Raw genomic sequence first — 15,775 nt, 5'->3', positions numbered from 1 at the left:
CCTACAAGCTACAAGTGTCCTTGGGAGAGCTGCGTTCGGCTCCCCCCGACTCTCGACCGAGTCATAGCAGGAAGTGCACTTCGCGCGTCATGATGAAGTAAAGATTTTCTCCTGCTCTTCTGTGTGTTCGCAGAGTTTCGTCACTTCGACAAACTTGCAGATCAACGATCGTCTTCAAGGTGGTGCGAGACCATACCCGTGCTCCGTCTGCCCCGAGATGTTCCCACAAAGCGCACATCTCACGACACCCGTCAGCTCTTCAACGAGAGGAACGCCTTTACCTCGCGGGGAAGGCTCCTCCGTTTCCGAAGCAAAAACTGAACTTGATCGTCTCCCGTCACTTACGCTGTCGGAGTTCAAATGCGCTTATCGTCCCATTGACCGCAACGCCTGTGCTTTTCCGCGAGCCAAGATGCTGAGAATCCGCGTGCTGGGTTTCGGCTTTCTTGACTTTCGGCGTGATGGGTTTCGGCGTTCCGGGTTTCGGCGAGAAACTTTCGGCTTACTGGGACCTAACCTTCAAGACGGTGTGGATGGCCTCCGTCGCTACCTCGTTGGATTTCGATAGAATCATTCACGGTGCGAGAGATTCATCCAGGCGAAGATTACACTCATTTATATGCCTTTGCCTCGGCACTCGAGCAGCTCGGCCGCAATCGTTTTTTCCGGAAGTCATCCCAGCAGTCACTTTTCTCGAGCTCGTCTCTCTCTCCCGAATCGCTGTAAGGGGTCGTGCCCGGTGCGCCCCGGGTTGGCGCGGCGAAAGTCCTTCTCGCCATTTTGATGACTTACGTCCATAGATCTGATGGGCATGATCAATATTCACTGGGAGGGGGGAAGAGATAAATATTGAACAGGAATTCCTCGATGACAGGGCTTCAGCCTCCGGCTCAATCCCGGTGCCCAGCAAAAATCATCCACATCATGATTTTCTCTCGATGGGTTTTATCCCATTTTATCCCACCCCCTTGTTATCTCGGTTTGCCATCCATACCCGGATTTTATTTGTAAGAACATGGAGCATTCTTCGTCCCCCCGGATCCAGAATCATCTCTTTGCCAGGTAGGAAACCTGGATCGGCGGCGAATCCTTTCAAACTCGATTGCAACGAAGGATCATCAACATGCCTGGCTTCGTCTGCTACGACTAGTGCGGTAAGAGTTTGTGTGCTCCGAGTCTAACTTCCGAACTTGGTTTTTCTCCTTGATCAGAGCTGAGTGGAGGAAGAAGAGTGCCAGCGTGGAATGGTGAAAATTTCCGACCAGTCTCATGAATTCCACATTAATGCTTCCGATCCACGCACCGGTAAGCTACGAGCGGGGGAAGTACCACCGTACCCAGCGCAAGAGCCATCTACTCCGACGGAGAGTGTCACTACTGATTCGGCTCCCCCGAGTCTTGCCATGGTTTCGATGCAAGTAATTCCTCACTCCATACGAAAAGCCTCCTGAACGCGAGATCATGCTCTCGAGCCCATGGAACCCCGCGGAAGGTCCGCTCAGCTGTTTCGACCCAGTTGTTGGGTTCCTCGAAAGAGAGTTGAGAACATGCGTGCCGATCTATGTATCAGTGTTCAGAACGATCGATCCCAACGGGGCAGGGAAACTAAACAATCGCGGGTGGTTTCGACCCAAAGTGCAGCGTTCTATATGTCCGGGAGTTTCAGGTTCGAGCGAAATTCTATGATGGAGTGATGGCATAGGAAATCACAATGCTGAAGTTCGCTGCTCTCAATTCGGACGGGAGCAGTGGCTCTATCAATGAAGAAGTCGGATGCCAAGTTCAAACGCGGGAGGCTCAGGAAGGCCAAGCCTTCGCACTCTACAGGTGAGTTTCGCTCGATCATTCGAATTCATCCCCACCGTGTGATGTTCCATCAGCAAACGAGCTGCCGGTCACGTCAGCCGTCGCTTACACAGCTCCTAGCCGACTGAAGATCTCTCATTGTTCCTCTAACGTTCTCGTCGTCGAAATATTCCTTTCTCAATGCCGTTCGATGGTCAATCCAATCTTTGCTTTCAGAGACGCGCTCCACGATCTAAGCGGGGACCGACCGGAGGATGGGATCCAGAAATTCCGTCAGCTCCTGAAACTCGACTACCTCAACGAGGAAGATCCGGAAGCTCATCGGAGTCAGTGGATTAGTCTATCACAGTCAAGAAGTCTATATTGAGCTTTCTGTTCTTCAATTTCCGATCTCAAGCATCCTCCATCCATTGCAGAGTCCGGTTCGACGCTCCCCACATCTCTACAATTGAAGTATTTAGCTTACAAGAATCTAGGCGATGCCTACTTCAAAATGGAGCGTTTACGAAAAGCGGCGAAATATTTCGTCGAAGCAACCATGATCGATTGGAAGGACATACCGACGTGGTTCAGGATCGGTGATATCGGAATGCAGATGTTGAACTTGCAACTGGCTCGTAATTCTTTCGAAATGGCGGTCACCCTGAAACCGGATCATTGGCCCAGCGTCGAGCGTCTCATATCGGTGCTTTATATTCTGGGTATGTGGGGCTTATCGAGAATGTGCTCGTGAGAACACCAATGACATCGAGACTGGACATCGGTTGGCCCGGTCCAAGTGCGCGAGAGTTTTTTTTTCAAATACGTCGAACAAATGAATATCCAGGTGATTACGCGAACTGTCTCGAGTTCTGTCGGAGGACTCTGACAGCTGAGCCCGGCTTCAAGCAAGCAATTGTGCTAGCCGACAAAATCTTCGAGGATGCGCCATTCCTGAAGGACATGTATCGTGATGCCTACACAACCTTCGAGGATGCCTTGCAGGACTGTGATATATCAGCCGAGGTGAGATATTCCCGATTTCAACCAGATCCCCATCTGGATTGGATTGGCTCATTGTGGTGTAGCGTGCACCCATCCGCAAAACCTGACCCCGTGTCCGATCGTTATTTCAAGGAATCGGCTGAAATTGTGGAGGAGTGCGAGAACATACGGAACGAGCGCCGGGAATACTTGAGCTGGCTCTCGGAGGAAACTGCTCCGAAGGATTCACTGAAGCTCCGCAGGACACTGTCTGACTTCACTTGGTGCCTACTCGGCGGACTTCTTATCGCTCATTACGATAGCGTGTCGACGTCAAACAATCCATCACTCCTGTTGGAAAGGTGACACAGAACCTCAATGATGACCCGTCGACCACGATGCGCTCCGCGACGACTGAATACCCTTAGCATACCGATTTTCTGATTCTCCCTTCAAGGATTGAATTCTCTGAAGGAGAAACCGCGACTTCTCCTGAAGAGAGATCGAGATTTCGCTTCGACTCATCATCCGAGGACGACAGCAGCAGTGAGGAAGACGAAACCGATGACTCTCGACCGGGTTTCGATTACAAAATGACTGATTCCTCGTTAGATAATGAGAGTTCGCAACAAATCAACGATCTCGCAATGCTCATAGGTGAAAAATCAGAGACTCGATCTCGATCAAAGACCTCGGCCACCGCACTGAATATTCCCTGAAGTCTGGACATTCAGATAATTGTTGTATTGAGTGGACTTTTCCCCGATCAGGTGATAATACTCCCAGCGATTCCTTGCTGGACGATCTCGGTATCCTCATCGAAGATTCTCGATCTCAGCGTCGAAAGAAGGTATTCCATGACTTTCTCTCGAACACGAAGCGGCGATCGGCGAGGAATCGTCAAGGCAAGAAAACAGTGGACCTCAGCGTCAATTACCGCGAACTCCTCATCCAATTCTTGCCGACGTCGATCTTCAGTGAAGTTTGTGTCTTCGAAGGAGACCGAGACGAGGCCGCCGTGCACGCTGAGCATAGAGCTTATCCCAACGTGGTGAGATACGATTGATGACTTCCTATATCGGAATTCGATCTAATTTCCTCTTGATATCCAACTCCCGATGAGCTAGACATCGTCTTGGATGATTTCATTATGTCGACCGAATTAGTCCCGGGAGTGTATTCCCGGATCTTCCTTTCTCCCAACCGAACTCATCCGTTTCCATTCCGCCGCTCGCAGGTCAGCGACCTGAGGGACAACGAGACCAGTGAGGTGAAAGATTTCCTCGAGCTGCACAAAAACGCTTCGGCCTTGGATTTCATGTTCGAGTACTTGACCGCCATCAGTAGACAGGACGACAAGCGCTGGCCACGAGAGCTCAAAAGCATTTTCATGGGTCTGTACGAGCGCATTCGACATAATTTCCAGAAACCGGACGATACCGACGAGAGCAAGACGGAAGAAGTTCTGAAATGGGCTCGTCTGGAACTCAATGTTTGCGAGTTATTCCTCGAACGCTACATTCTCGCCAACATGAAAGCCGAGCAGGTGGAATTCACCGAGAGGTTCCCTCTGAACGAATACATCGCCACGCTCGATTCCGTTTACCGTCAAACCCACAGAAGAGTCGCTCTGGGTGAACAGTGGCTGGTTTACACCGCTCGAGCTCTGTACCTCGAAGCGCGGTTCTACATGCACTTCGGCGACATACAGATGGCATGTAGCAGACTCGAACAGCTATGCGTCGTGATGGAGCAGAAGCACCTCCTGCAGCCTGACCTCGATGCCGTGGACTGCATCAAGGTTGTTAATCTCAAGCACAATAATATCGTGTCCGCCAAAATCGCCAGGGAACTCATCGACGGGATCCATCGACTCCGACATCTTGAAGATCTTCAGAATCTTCTCGATGCCAAGCAATACGATAAAATCGTATCGCTGGTGAGCGAGACATTCAAAATCGACCGTCGGGTTCAGGCCAAGACGAGCGTTAAACCCCGCTATGAGCAGTTGCTGCTGCTCCACCACGCCTTGTGCATGTTAGGAGACGACGAGAAAACGCTGTACTGGGGTGAATCCTCAATCCACGAGTGTCTGAATCAGTACGTGCGAGCCACGGAGCAGGACATGAGGTACCATTGGTCGGAGACGGCGGTGAAGCTCATCGACGAGATCTACGCACTGATCGAGAGACATCCTTCAGTGCTGGATAGTTTGACTCCGGAGAAGATGTCGAGGTTCGCGCACACGCTGATCAAGATCATCTCGCTACAAATGGATCTCCGGGAGTCCGTGGACAACATGGCCATTCCCTCCGTGCTGACGTGGAACATGCTCTACCATGTGATCAAACACGAAGAAGACCGGATCGTCAACGAAAAAAGCGCAGAGACCGCTATGCCCCTCTCGCTCATGATGCTGTTCACGGCGCATGAGTATTTGGGGAAGAGAAACTGGTGCATGAGGAATCAGGGTGCTTTTGTACTACTCTGCGTCCGTGTCATGATGAACGAGACCATTGAATTCAGAGAAACCCTGGGAACGCATCCGTTCGAGGAGGATCTCACCGCTGGCCTGGAGCAATGCTTCTACTGTCTTTACGGCCAGGACAGGACCAAGAAGAAAACTCAAGTCCAGGATCACAACGCCTCCCCTCTGAAACTGAATTGGGACCACGCTAAATACGTTTTCACGTTCTACAAGCCACCGCGACTGCCGGAATTCGACTCGTACAAACATCCGGGCATCTCGGCCGAAGCAGAAGCTCTGTTCAAGCGGATAGCGTCGCTGATCCCAAGCGAAAGCAACCCGACCAGTTGCGCGGACAGAATGGCGATCTTCATCGAGAGCTCCTCGTCGGGCCAGATGCCGCAAATGCCTGAGAACTGTCCGGATAAGGAGCTCATCTCGGAACTGTACTACCTGCTCGGGGACTACTACTTTAAAAATAAGGATTTCATCAAGGCGTCACGCTACTACATGCTGGACAGCTGCGTGAATCCTCAGCGGATCGATTCCTGGGCGGGCATGGCCCTGTCGAGGAGCGCCCAGATCGAACAGCGGATGAACTCCTGCGATTTGAAAAAGGACGGCTCCCAAGTCCTCAAACGGAGCGACGGCGCTATATTTTGTTTCCAGAAGGCCCTCGATCTCGACGCAAGCAACGCGAGTCTCTGGATCGAATGCGGCTCGTGTGCGTATTCGATCGTATCGTTCCTGTGTCGCCAGATGAAACTCCGCAGCGAATTGGATCTATCGTCGGAGACGATGTCCGACTATCGCAGGAAAAAAGTCGAATATCTCAATATGGCTAAAAAATGCTACACCGAAGCGATTCGCTGCGAAGCCGAAGGAACCGGGAACGATGAGCAGTGGCTGTGCCATTACATGCTGAGCAAAATCACGCACAAAATGGGCGAACCCCTCGAAGTGTACCTGCATCACGTGTCTAGCGCCGCCTATCACCTTCACGAATTGGATGCTCGTTATCCGAAAAAAGTCATATACCACAGTCCCGCGCATCTGTCGATAGAATCGCTCGAGATGCACTACAAAATACACGCGTTCTCCATGAAGTTTCTGATCAAGCATCAAGACAGACAGATCTCGCCGGCTGAGCTCCAAATTCTTGAGAAGTACGTGAGGGAGGCGAGCGAAGGAAACTTTGCCCAGCATCGGGAAAAGCTCAAGGAAGGTTCGATCGCCGAGGCCGAGGACAGCGACGGAAGCCGAACCCCGAAACGAGGTCCGGGTAGACCAAAAAAGTAAGCGTCGAGTTCTCGGGGAATGCTGGTGGTGACGCCGCTCGAATTAAGGTTTCGATTTGACCCCATGCCGCGCATTCGATATTCTCGACGTGCGACTCGAGATTAATATCCGCGCTCCGGCGATATTCTTTCAGAGAGAGCAAAGAGAAAAAAATCGAAGAACTCTCAAACCCTCAGACTGTGCGGAGGAGTTCCCGCAAGCGGCCATCTTCTCAGGACGACATCGCGTCGATCCTCGGAGCGTTGAAAGCGAAACCCAACAGGTGGGTCGAGTTTTAATTTCCCTCGAATCCGAAACCCTGACTTGTCGTGAGTCTCTGAATTGTGCGTCTCTAACATGAGCCATTGTGCAGGAGCAACTCGCAGGAAGAGTCCGACGAGGACGCGGTGAAGTCCATAGTGGATGAGATAGTCACCGACGTAGACGAAATCATCCAGCGAGAACGGAGGTACCATTCTCATTCTGCAACGAATTTCTACCGATGAAAAACAAATTATTTGGAGCAGAACGAGGCTCCTCTTCTATGACGAGGTTCTCATCCCGGAGTAAAAATTCTTCCAGATGCAGAGACATGTCGGAATACGAGACCATCCTCGAGAAGCTTGTTGGGTATTGTCTGGCAGCTTTCAGGGAGTGCCTGTTCCGCTTTTCCGCGCATTTCAAATCGGTGAGTCCGCGCAATCCGGTGTAGTGGAGCAAACCACCTCATCATATATGTGTCAGACATTCCGAGGAGTTTATCTCATCAAAAAATTATTACCTTGCAGATCTACCAGATGGCGAATTTCTATTTCCGCTACAAACGTCATCAGGACGTCAATCTCTCCCTGGATTACTTGATGGCGAAGCAATCGAAACCACCCAGACTATGCACGCCTGGACTTTTCGCCGAAAGAAAACCTATAAGTTTGTTCCATGGCGTTTGGCACATACCGGCTGACGAAATCGATCGCGCCGGAAGCTTCGCCACACACCTATACCGGGCGACGAAACTCGCACTTCAGATCGCTATTCGTCTCAACGATCACGAATCCCTCATGCAAATCGGTTCGTTAAATTCCGTTACGTACGCGGTATTCGAACGACCCGCGAGCGATTTTTTATTCGTCCTCCGAGCACTGAAATTCGTATCCCCATCATTTTCTCGCATTCCTCTGAGCTCTCATCTTTTCGTCCGGGTAGATTCTTTAGGGAGAGGATACCCTAGAGAATCCTCGCTTTGTCGCATCTCGGCATTCCACCTCGTCCGGTTGTTTTGACCACACGTCACGCCAGTCTCACGAGACTGAAATAATTCCAAATCGTTCCGAGAACGAGGAACAGGAAGAGCACTTCGACCATCACTTCGTAATTATTTTGCGGATAGTACGCGGCGAAGCGACTTCCCGCGGGGCGGACAGTGTTCCTTATCGAGAGGAGGGATGGTCTTCGGGATGGTCTTAAGATCTGCTTCACGGCTGTCCTCATGTTTCTCAATTTCTCATCGGGAGCGAGAGAATTTTTTCCCGGGACTTGGGAGTCAGTGAGTTTCATTTGGACTCTCCTCGATACGTCCCTCGGAACGTTCCGTTTCTCCTTAGCGACGTCCGACGGGAGTGAAGATTCTGTGGTGGTAGCTGACATGGTTTCTTGATTATCTCGTCCTTTTTTCCCCGTTTCTCGCGGTGTGCGAATGTTGCTCAGTGGCTTCGTCGTTGAACGAATTCGATCGGCGGCCCGCACACCCCGACCGCCGGCATTCGCGACTCGCGATCTTCAATGAGGATCTCCGATCGCATCTTCCAGACGTGTCACGCTCTGATCTCATTCCAGGTCTCATGCTGGGCAAAACACCCGAAATGGAGAGGAAATACATCCGAGACTTCGACAGGACCCTGATCTCGAAACGAGCGATGGTGAAGAGCCTGAAAATTCTCAACGATAACTTCAGCTCCCTGATGAATGAGGAGCCACCACCTTCTGAGAAGGTCAGTCGCGCTGATTGAATCCATATATTCGCTCGAATCGTCGCACCTGCCTTTCGGAATTGATAGTTTACGCTGAGCTCCATCGTGGTATTCGTTTTCAGGAGCTGGTTCAAGGTCTGGTGAATATCTACCGCGTATGGCAGCAGTGCACGAAGATCAATTGCTACGTCAAGGAAGTTGAGAGCGTTTTCAGAGAGAGCTATACGCTAATGAAGGTGAGTTGGATCTCCAGCGTCTCGATAGTCCCGACAGCGGCTCTCCCGGAGCGGGAGGAGCGAAATTTCCACGTATTTCGATCTCCCTTGAGTATCCGATCGCTCGCTCCTCCTCATCCTGAATATCTGATTCTAATCCTGGATTCTCCCCCTCTTGAAGTTGGGAGAAGTGGACTCGCAGCCTACTGTTGTCGAACAGGCTGTCTCGTTTTGCTCCAAATATCTTACTCGGGAAGCTCGCAAAGAAAAATTAGCTCAACAGGAAGCGCAGAGATTGGCGAAACTAAAGCAAGAAATGGCAGTCAAAGCTGCACAGGTAAGTTCCTCGTTGGAAGTTGGCCGAGGAAAGCCGTCGGCTTCCAGAGATACATACTCATCCTTCGCTCTTCTAGGACGCAGCCAGAGCCGCAGCTCTAGCGGCACAACAAGCTCAAGCCCAAGCGCTCAAGGAGCAGATGGCCCAACAAGAAGCTCTACAGCAAGCGATGATGCTTGCGACCACTAATCCATTCTACAATTCACCTGTCATTGCTCACACCGAGACTTCATCCACAAAATTAGCTCGTAGGCTAATCTTGGATTATTCGATACTGAGCGATTTTATTGATAAATAATCAGATCGTAGGGCACGATTCACCTCGGGCGGATTTTTTATTTCAGCCATTCCCTCGCAAAGCCGTATTTCGCCCCCAAAAGCCTCGAAAGAGTCTGCGTCGGTAGTGTCTGCGACGAACTCGAGTCTTGCTCGGAGTTCGACCGAGGTGAAAACGGCGACTGCGCCTCGTTCAGAAGTACCGAAAATTGATCTCAATCCGAAATCCATCTCGCCTCATGTGGTCAAGTCTATGGGCGTCATCGCTCGGCTCCAAGGTAGATTGATTCGAATGAAATCGTGCGATAAGAATAAGATCGTCGTCCTGACGAGAGGTCAGAGGAATTATACTTTCTTTGCTGATATTTGATTATCCGAATTCTCCTTCTATTTCACTGAAGAACGAGCTTTCGAGATGGACGGTTCCAAGCACCATCATGAGAAGAAATCAGAGCGCAGTCCTCTCAAAGACGATCACCGTGAGTTTGGCTTACATGAAAACCGTAACTCCTTATCGAACTTTTTCAATTTCGTGGAAGAGCCGATCGGCTGAATTTTTCCTTTCACCCTGTTCTGTTAGATCCACGTAAATCTCCGCCACTATCCACTCTCCTTCTGGATGGCTTGGCAGCGGACATCCCCCTCAGCTTACTCACCTCGAAGAGCTCGATCGGAACGAAGAGACCGTTGGACTCCGAGCTGATCGTGCTGGAGGACAGCATCGATAAAAAATTAATACCGGGTAAGTAGTACGTTCCCGATCGTCGAAAATCATCGCAAAAAAGTATGGCTGACAACGGACCGGCTCAGTTTCCGGAAGAAAATATTTCTCCAACCACGAAACATACGATATTGGCTCTCCAGCGAGAAAGAGACCGTCTGACTGACTTGGGAGAGTCGCGAAGTCCATGCCGGAGAACATCAGTTGAAGAGTATAAATTGAAAGCATTCTCTTCAAGACACATTCCAAGAATTGAAGAAACCAAGAGCCGAGATTACAACTTCTGGAGGAGCCGAGCCCGCCGAAGGAGCAGACAGCGATGATAGTGATTGCGTGATCGTGGAAGACGCCTCCGTACCGAAGTCACTGGCCTCCATCCTCCCCAAAGGAATCACCGTCACTTTGAGCAATAAGAACAAATAGTCCGATTCGATGCAAACCGCGACGACAAGCGAGATCTTCCGTGGTGTGAAGCGGAAGATACATTGTAAATATTCGAGAAATATTTTTTGTGAAATATTTGACTACACTCCTGTGAGGTCAAAATGGTCAGACGATAACAGGAGCAATAAATTATATTAAGTTTGTCCGATGATTCCCGAACCCCGTTCCTCTGTGAAATTCTCGACGGCCATTCGAGGCTCACGTACCCAGACGCGTTCAGCCAAAGTCTCCGTGGCTCTTATCCCTCACGATGATTTGATCTCCTCCCTCGAGCAACGATGAAGCAACCATTGACGTTTGGTTGCATCGCGGGTCCCTCCGGAGGGAACGCGGGAATCCCCGATGAATTTCAGGGAATGGAACCAGATCAAACTCGACGATTGGAGATGTCCGTTACCCCCAAAGGTCATTCGCCCCTAATTGATTGCAGCTCCATCTCGCCGAGGAAGTCGTCGTTAATGTCAGCTATCTTCTGGCCGGAGAGTTTCTCGGCCTCCGCGGAAGAGCATTCCTCAGAAAGGCAGAGCATTGCCTCAACGTCCGCAGACATCCTCGAAAATGACGTGGAGGGAACGACATCAGATATCGAGCTGAGGAGAGCCTGGACCGGCGAGACGGTCCTTGGGTCCAGAGCTCTGCCCTCCTGAATAGTCGGAATCGGAACCCATTTCTCTGATGATGAATGAGACAAACGAAAATCAACCAGGCCACGCATATGGAGGCAGGCACACAGTCGAGAGAGGCACGAACAGGAATATCGATCACCTTGAAGTGGAAGGAGCTCACCTCCCTTTCTGCTAATATAGGTGTTCAGAGACATGGCTGGCCTCATTCCCGAGAAACTGAAATTCCGTAATTTTTGGGCGGAGCACGGTGCCAGGCTCATCGGAGTCATCAAGGTGGAGATTCGGGGAGAGGTCCCCGAGCCGTTTGAGTTCCGCGAGCGCCTCTGCAAACTTCCATTGGCTGCGGTCGTCATGATTGAGCTTTGCGCTATTCCTCTCGAACAGGATCCTCAGCCGGGACCAGAACTTTGCAAAAGTGTGACTGAGGGCTGCTGTTCCAATTTATTGCGCCACTCGAATCGGTCACAATCATCTGCATGGACTCTCTTATTTTAGAGTATTTTTTATTGTGAGGGTATTTTCGGGCGATTTGAGATTCGACGCCGGCGTGGTCCGAGCTAAAAATTCCGGACGAGGCACGAACTCGGGTCTCCTTGAGATTGGGACAAGCCCTTGCTCTCGCTCCACGACATTGTCCTCTGGAAAGTCCGCGGTTCAGAACTCAGAACGCGGACTCATAATCGATAGCTTTAGTTAGGTTTGAGCCCAGCTAACATAAGATGGGAGATCAATAATAATTGATGCTCCTCATTTTCCCCCGTTTCCGAACCACGACGATAAGTCGTCGCCCGATCGATCTGTCTCCATGGAGTTGGTCCTCGAGTGGAGAACCTCACGAATATATGCGGTCTCAGAGAGTTTTATTATTCTCCTGAGAAATCTCCCGGACAACGATCAAGCCCAGTCAATAGTAGTTTTAGATCAGACTCATGCGTTTAGTTGACCTGTATCGAACCTTCGTTCGAGCGATCCACAATCTCATCCCGAAAATGGACCTCTAAGTGTAGGACCTGCCATGCATGCATAACAAGACACTAATTGCCCTCCGCTTCTGCGCTGCGACTCGCTAACTTCACAAAAACAGGACAAAATACCCACTAGTGGCGAAAGTGACGTTTTTGAGCTAACCCAAAGCCACTCTTGCGTTTTTTGCCCATGATTTACGCCGAACACCGCTCATTACACCAATGACACCCACCGCGCCTATAAGGATCCCATCCTCCTGCGAACTAACGTGGAGTGGACGCAACGTTCATGAAATACGCGACTTCTCTGAAATTCCGGTCTCCACCCTCACCATTCTAAGCAATCAATGCCATTGCCGACATCGCGCTAAGCTGTGCCGCGGTCATCGTGATGGGTGCGATCACAAGCTTCAAACTCTCAGGAGAGCAGTTGTGTAGCACCACGCTCCGACTGCATCGAAGGGTTCGACCTCCTGTGGATCCTTCGAGGGGCGAGTAGTGGGGACTCAAATTCATTTGTAAGTCTCATCAGAGTGGGCTCATTTTCCTCCGCTGTAAGCGCGAGCCCGAAGCAGATACCTGGGTTATACAGCCGGCTGAGCTACAACGTGCCCGAAGTTAAGAAATTGCTTATCTATTAGATACATGCCGCTCATTGGATCGTCTCATGTTTCCCATCGACAATAATTATTTAAATTGGTTCCGATCATAGATTACGAGCTCCGAAACAGTAAGTCGATGCTCATTTACGGACTGGAGATTCGATGGCGAAGAGAAGCCCGCATCAATATGTATGTGGACCAAGGATTGCGGATCACCTGACCGTGCACCACCCGATCCTGAGCGGTGACTCGCTACTCGCAGAGCCGCTCCGCCTCAGAATTTCGAGGTTCGAGTGTAGCTCTTGATACAGCTCACTTGGACAGAACTCCGGGCGGACAAAGGGTGTTCTGTAGATTAAACAGTAGATTCAAAAATGTTCTCCGCAGATGACTAAGCCGAGAAGCTTACCCCATGGATCCATTCTCGTCGCCATCGCTGTTGTTGGTGTCGTCGTCGTCCTGGTAGTAGAGGCAGCGTCGTCGGTGGTGGTGGTAACTCCATGTCATTCGATACTCTCTCCATTTCGTCGTAATTGCACCGAGAGGAACGCTCGGGGTATAAGAGCGCAGCTGGCGAACTCTGATATATTGTTCGGATTATTGAGCATGGAAGAGTCATTGAGAAATGAGCTTTTGGATTTCTACTAAAACACAGTGGAACGCCTACGACTTGAACAAAAATCGCTTCTCTTCTCCTGTTTCCTCTAGGGCTGCGTCGTGGATACTTGATGGAGTTTCACGTCGAAATACCATGGAATCATTCGGCGGAAGATGTAACCCGCGCGAAGCAATGTGCATGCATCCGAAATCCATGTCATTCGCTAGGATGAACGTCGCATACGCTCGGATATTCTCTGGACCATGTCGCATAGAGGAGCCGAATACACCGAATCATCCGTCGAGCTAATCCACTCGGACGTCTATCGCGGTGCGAGAGTCATCGCTTCACGAAATGATGGAAACAGATGCGCGCCCGTGTCAATCACACCGATCGAAATCAAAAAATTCTTCGTGTCACGTAGGATCTGTTTCGTTCACGAATGTTTCCAGTCATAACACAAGACAAATTCATGCTGCGCGACTCTACCCGCGTCATACCGTTTGCTCCGCGAATGAGTAGGAAACCGAAGATCAGTCAAGCAATGAACGACAAATCGTACCCTGAGCGGACGTTGACATGCTCAACGCTGAATGCAATCGTGAGAACTGCTCTTCAAGAGTACGTATACCGATTCCTACAGAGTCGAACGGCTAAGGCTTGACGTCGGTAGCAGTCGGTCTGACGGTCTCTTCTTCTCTTTCGATATTTTATACCGTATCCAAGTCTCGCCGGTTAGCATGGAATTCGCTAACGAGCTCCTTTCGCAGGAGTTTGAGGGAGGAACAAATCGAATCACCTCTGAAATCTTTGTGGAACGATGCCCACACGACCTCAATAGGATGAGTTTGGGTTTTCGATTGTGTCGCCCAGTGGTACGGAGCTCCCTGTTGGCGACCTCACACTCGGCTGCTGATCAAATAAAATCGCAGTGAGCAGATTCGCCAATCAATCTGCATGCAAACGAGTACTCCGAGTCAAAATTAGATTGTGACGGCACGAGTCGATGATTCCGTTTCGAGGGCCATGAATCACAGTCGTGGGTACGAGCACCCATTGATCAACATCGAGAAATCTCCACTGGTGGAACTCGTCCTATGAATCGACTCGAAATAACCTTGGAACGGAGTTCGACAAGCACTGAATGGTCACTTCATTACACCAACCTACTGTGCTCTCTCTCCATTTCGCTTGACCCCAACGAACGGTGGGAACAGGAGCTCAAAATCGAGCTATTGCTTGGCAACGCCGCGCCGCCCTCCCACCTAACCGATGATCGCCTGAAAGAAGCTCAGAATCATCGACGACAAATGGACGATCCTCTGCCTTCGGAGTTTGAGGAGTGGGTGATAAGAGCTAGTAAGGAGGAGACTGTGCGAATGAGCGTCCTTGTGGATGCTAGATCACGTACTGACTTGTATTGCTGTTTCGGAGCCATCGTGGGAATTCGCTCTGCTTCACGACCCCTCATTAGGCGAGAAGCCGAAGCTCGGAAGTCTGCGAGGAGAGGAATGAGGAATTTCCGCGTATCGAATCGGAACGATCCGAGGACTCGGGATGGAGTGGAGAGATCACTAGGGAGGCGAAGCGCTCCCGAGAAAGTGTCCGGGTCCTTATCTGCTCACAACACTTCATGCTCCGTGTTATTATTCAATACATATAAGAGTTTATGATTCGCGTCGCCGGACACTAGGAAAATTCCGTCCCCAGTATTGTTGCCACTCTCCCGAAAGACTCGGAACCTCAAAACCTGAAACTGATCTGTTTGTAAGCTGCATCGTGCTCTCAGAAGCTAATAGAAAGACCAGCCTTGCGACCTGGCGAGGCTTCAAGCTGCAGTGGATGATGTATCGGAGTGGATATTTGAAGTTTTCGGTCAAGGCCTTGCCCGAGCGTCCGCTTGCCCGCTCGCTCATAGCTGGTAGGTTGACTTACTTGCCATCTGTGGCAAAATTGATGGCGACCGGGTGGCGGTGCTGTTGCCGGAGCACCTCGTCGCTCATTTCTGCCGCTCGACAACAGAGGCAACAGCCTCAGTGTCCTAATTGGGGAGGGGGCTTCATGGGAATCGGAGGAGAGAGCAGGAAACGAGTGGTGCCAACTCACTCCACGAATCGAGAGTGTAACCGTGTCGGGCATGCGATCGGCATCATAAGTGTTATGACCACCGTGACCAGTTACAGCAACGAACACCAGTGGGAACGGAGCTCTTTCATGATCTTCGATACAAATGCGAGAAGGACTCCGCTCCTTCTCGCATTGTATAATGCCGAACCGACTTTCCACGAGATTCGACCGAATTCTTATGGAGGCAAACAGCAACAAAAACTGCTCCGCCAAGGAGAGAGCGGACTGGAAGCGATCGAAAGACTAGCGACCGAACTTTATACCCTCGGATCCGAGCAGAAGTCCGCGACCGCACGTATGAGTATCGACGTTCAACGGAAATATTCACCGGAGATCAACCGAGAAAGCGACAACATAGCGGGGAACGGAATGACATCGGTGAT

General features: G+C 50.7%; 1 protein-coding gene across 1 annotated transcript; it reads left to right on the top strand.

The window, feature by feature from the left end:
- The first annotated feature begins 1,711 nt into the window (after positions 1–1,711).
- Positions 1,712–10,453, top strand: LOC100904398 (calcineurin-binding protein cabin-1). Its single transcript, XM_029113271.1, is given in 20 exon segments — positions 1,712–1,827; positions 2,023–2,132; positions 2,223–2,507; positions 2,633–2,811; positions 2,923–3,131; positions 3,227–3,426; positions 3,540–3,820; positions 4,007–6,542; positions 6,671–6,797; positions 6,888–6,983; positions 7,097–7,202; positions 7,303–7,582; positions 8,348–8,502; positions 8,604–8,717; positions 8,878–9,033; positions 9,110–9,281; positions 9,378–9,587; positions 9,711–9,788; positions 9,890–10,051; positions 10,269–10,453. Coding segments are annotated over 20 exon segments (5,757 nt in total).
- Positions 10,454–15,775: the final 5,322 nt, after the last annotated feature.

This window comes from Galendromus occidentalis, unplaced genomic scaffold (assembly GCF_000255335.2).
Source record: "Galendromus occidentalis unplaced genomic scaffold, Mocc_1.1 scf7180000076500, whole genome shotgun sequence".
NCBI lineage: Eukaryota > Metazoa > Arthropoda > Arachnida > Mesostigmata > Phytoseiidae > Galendromus > Galendromus occidentalis.
This window is presented reverse-complemented; position numbering and strand designations above follow the sequence as displayed.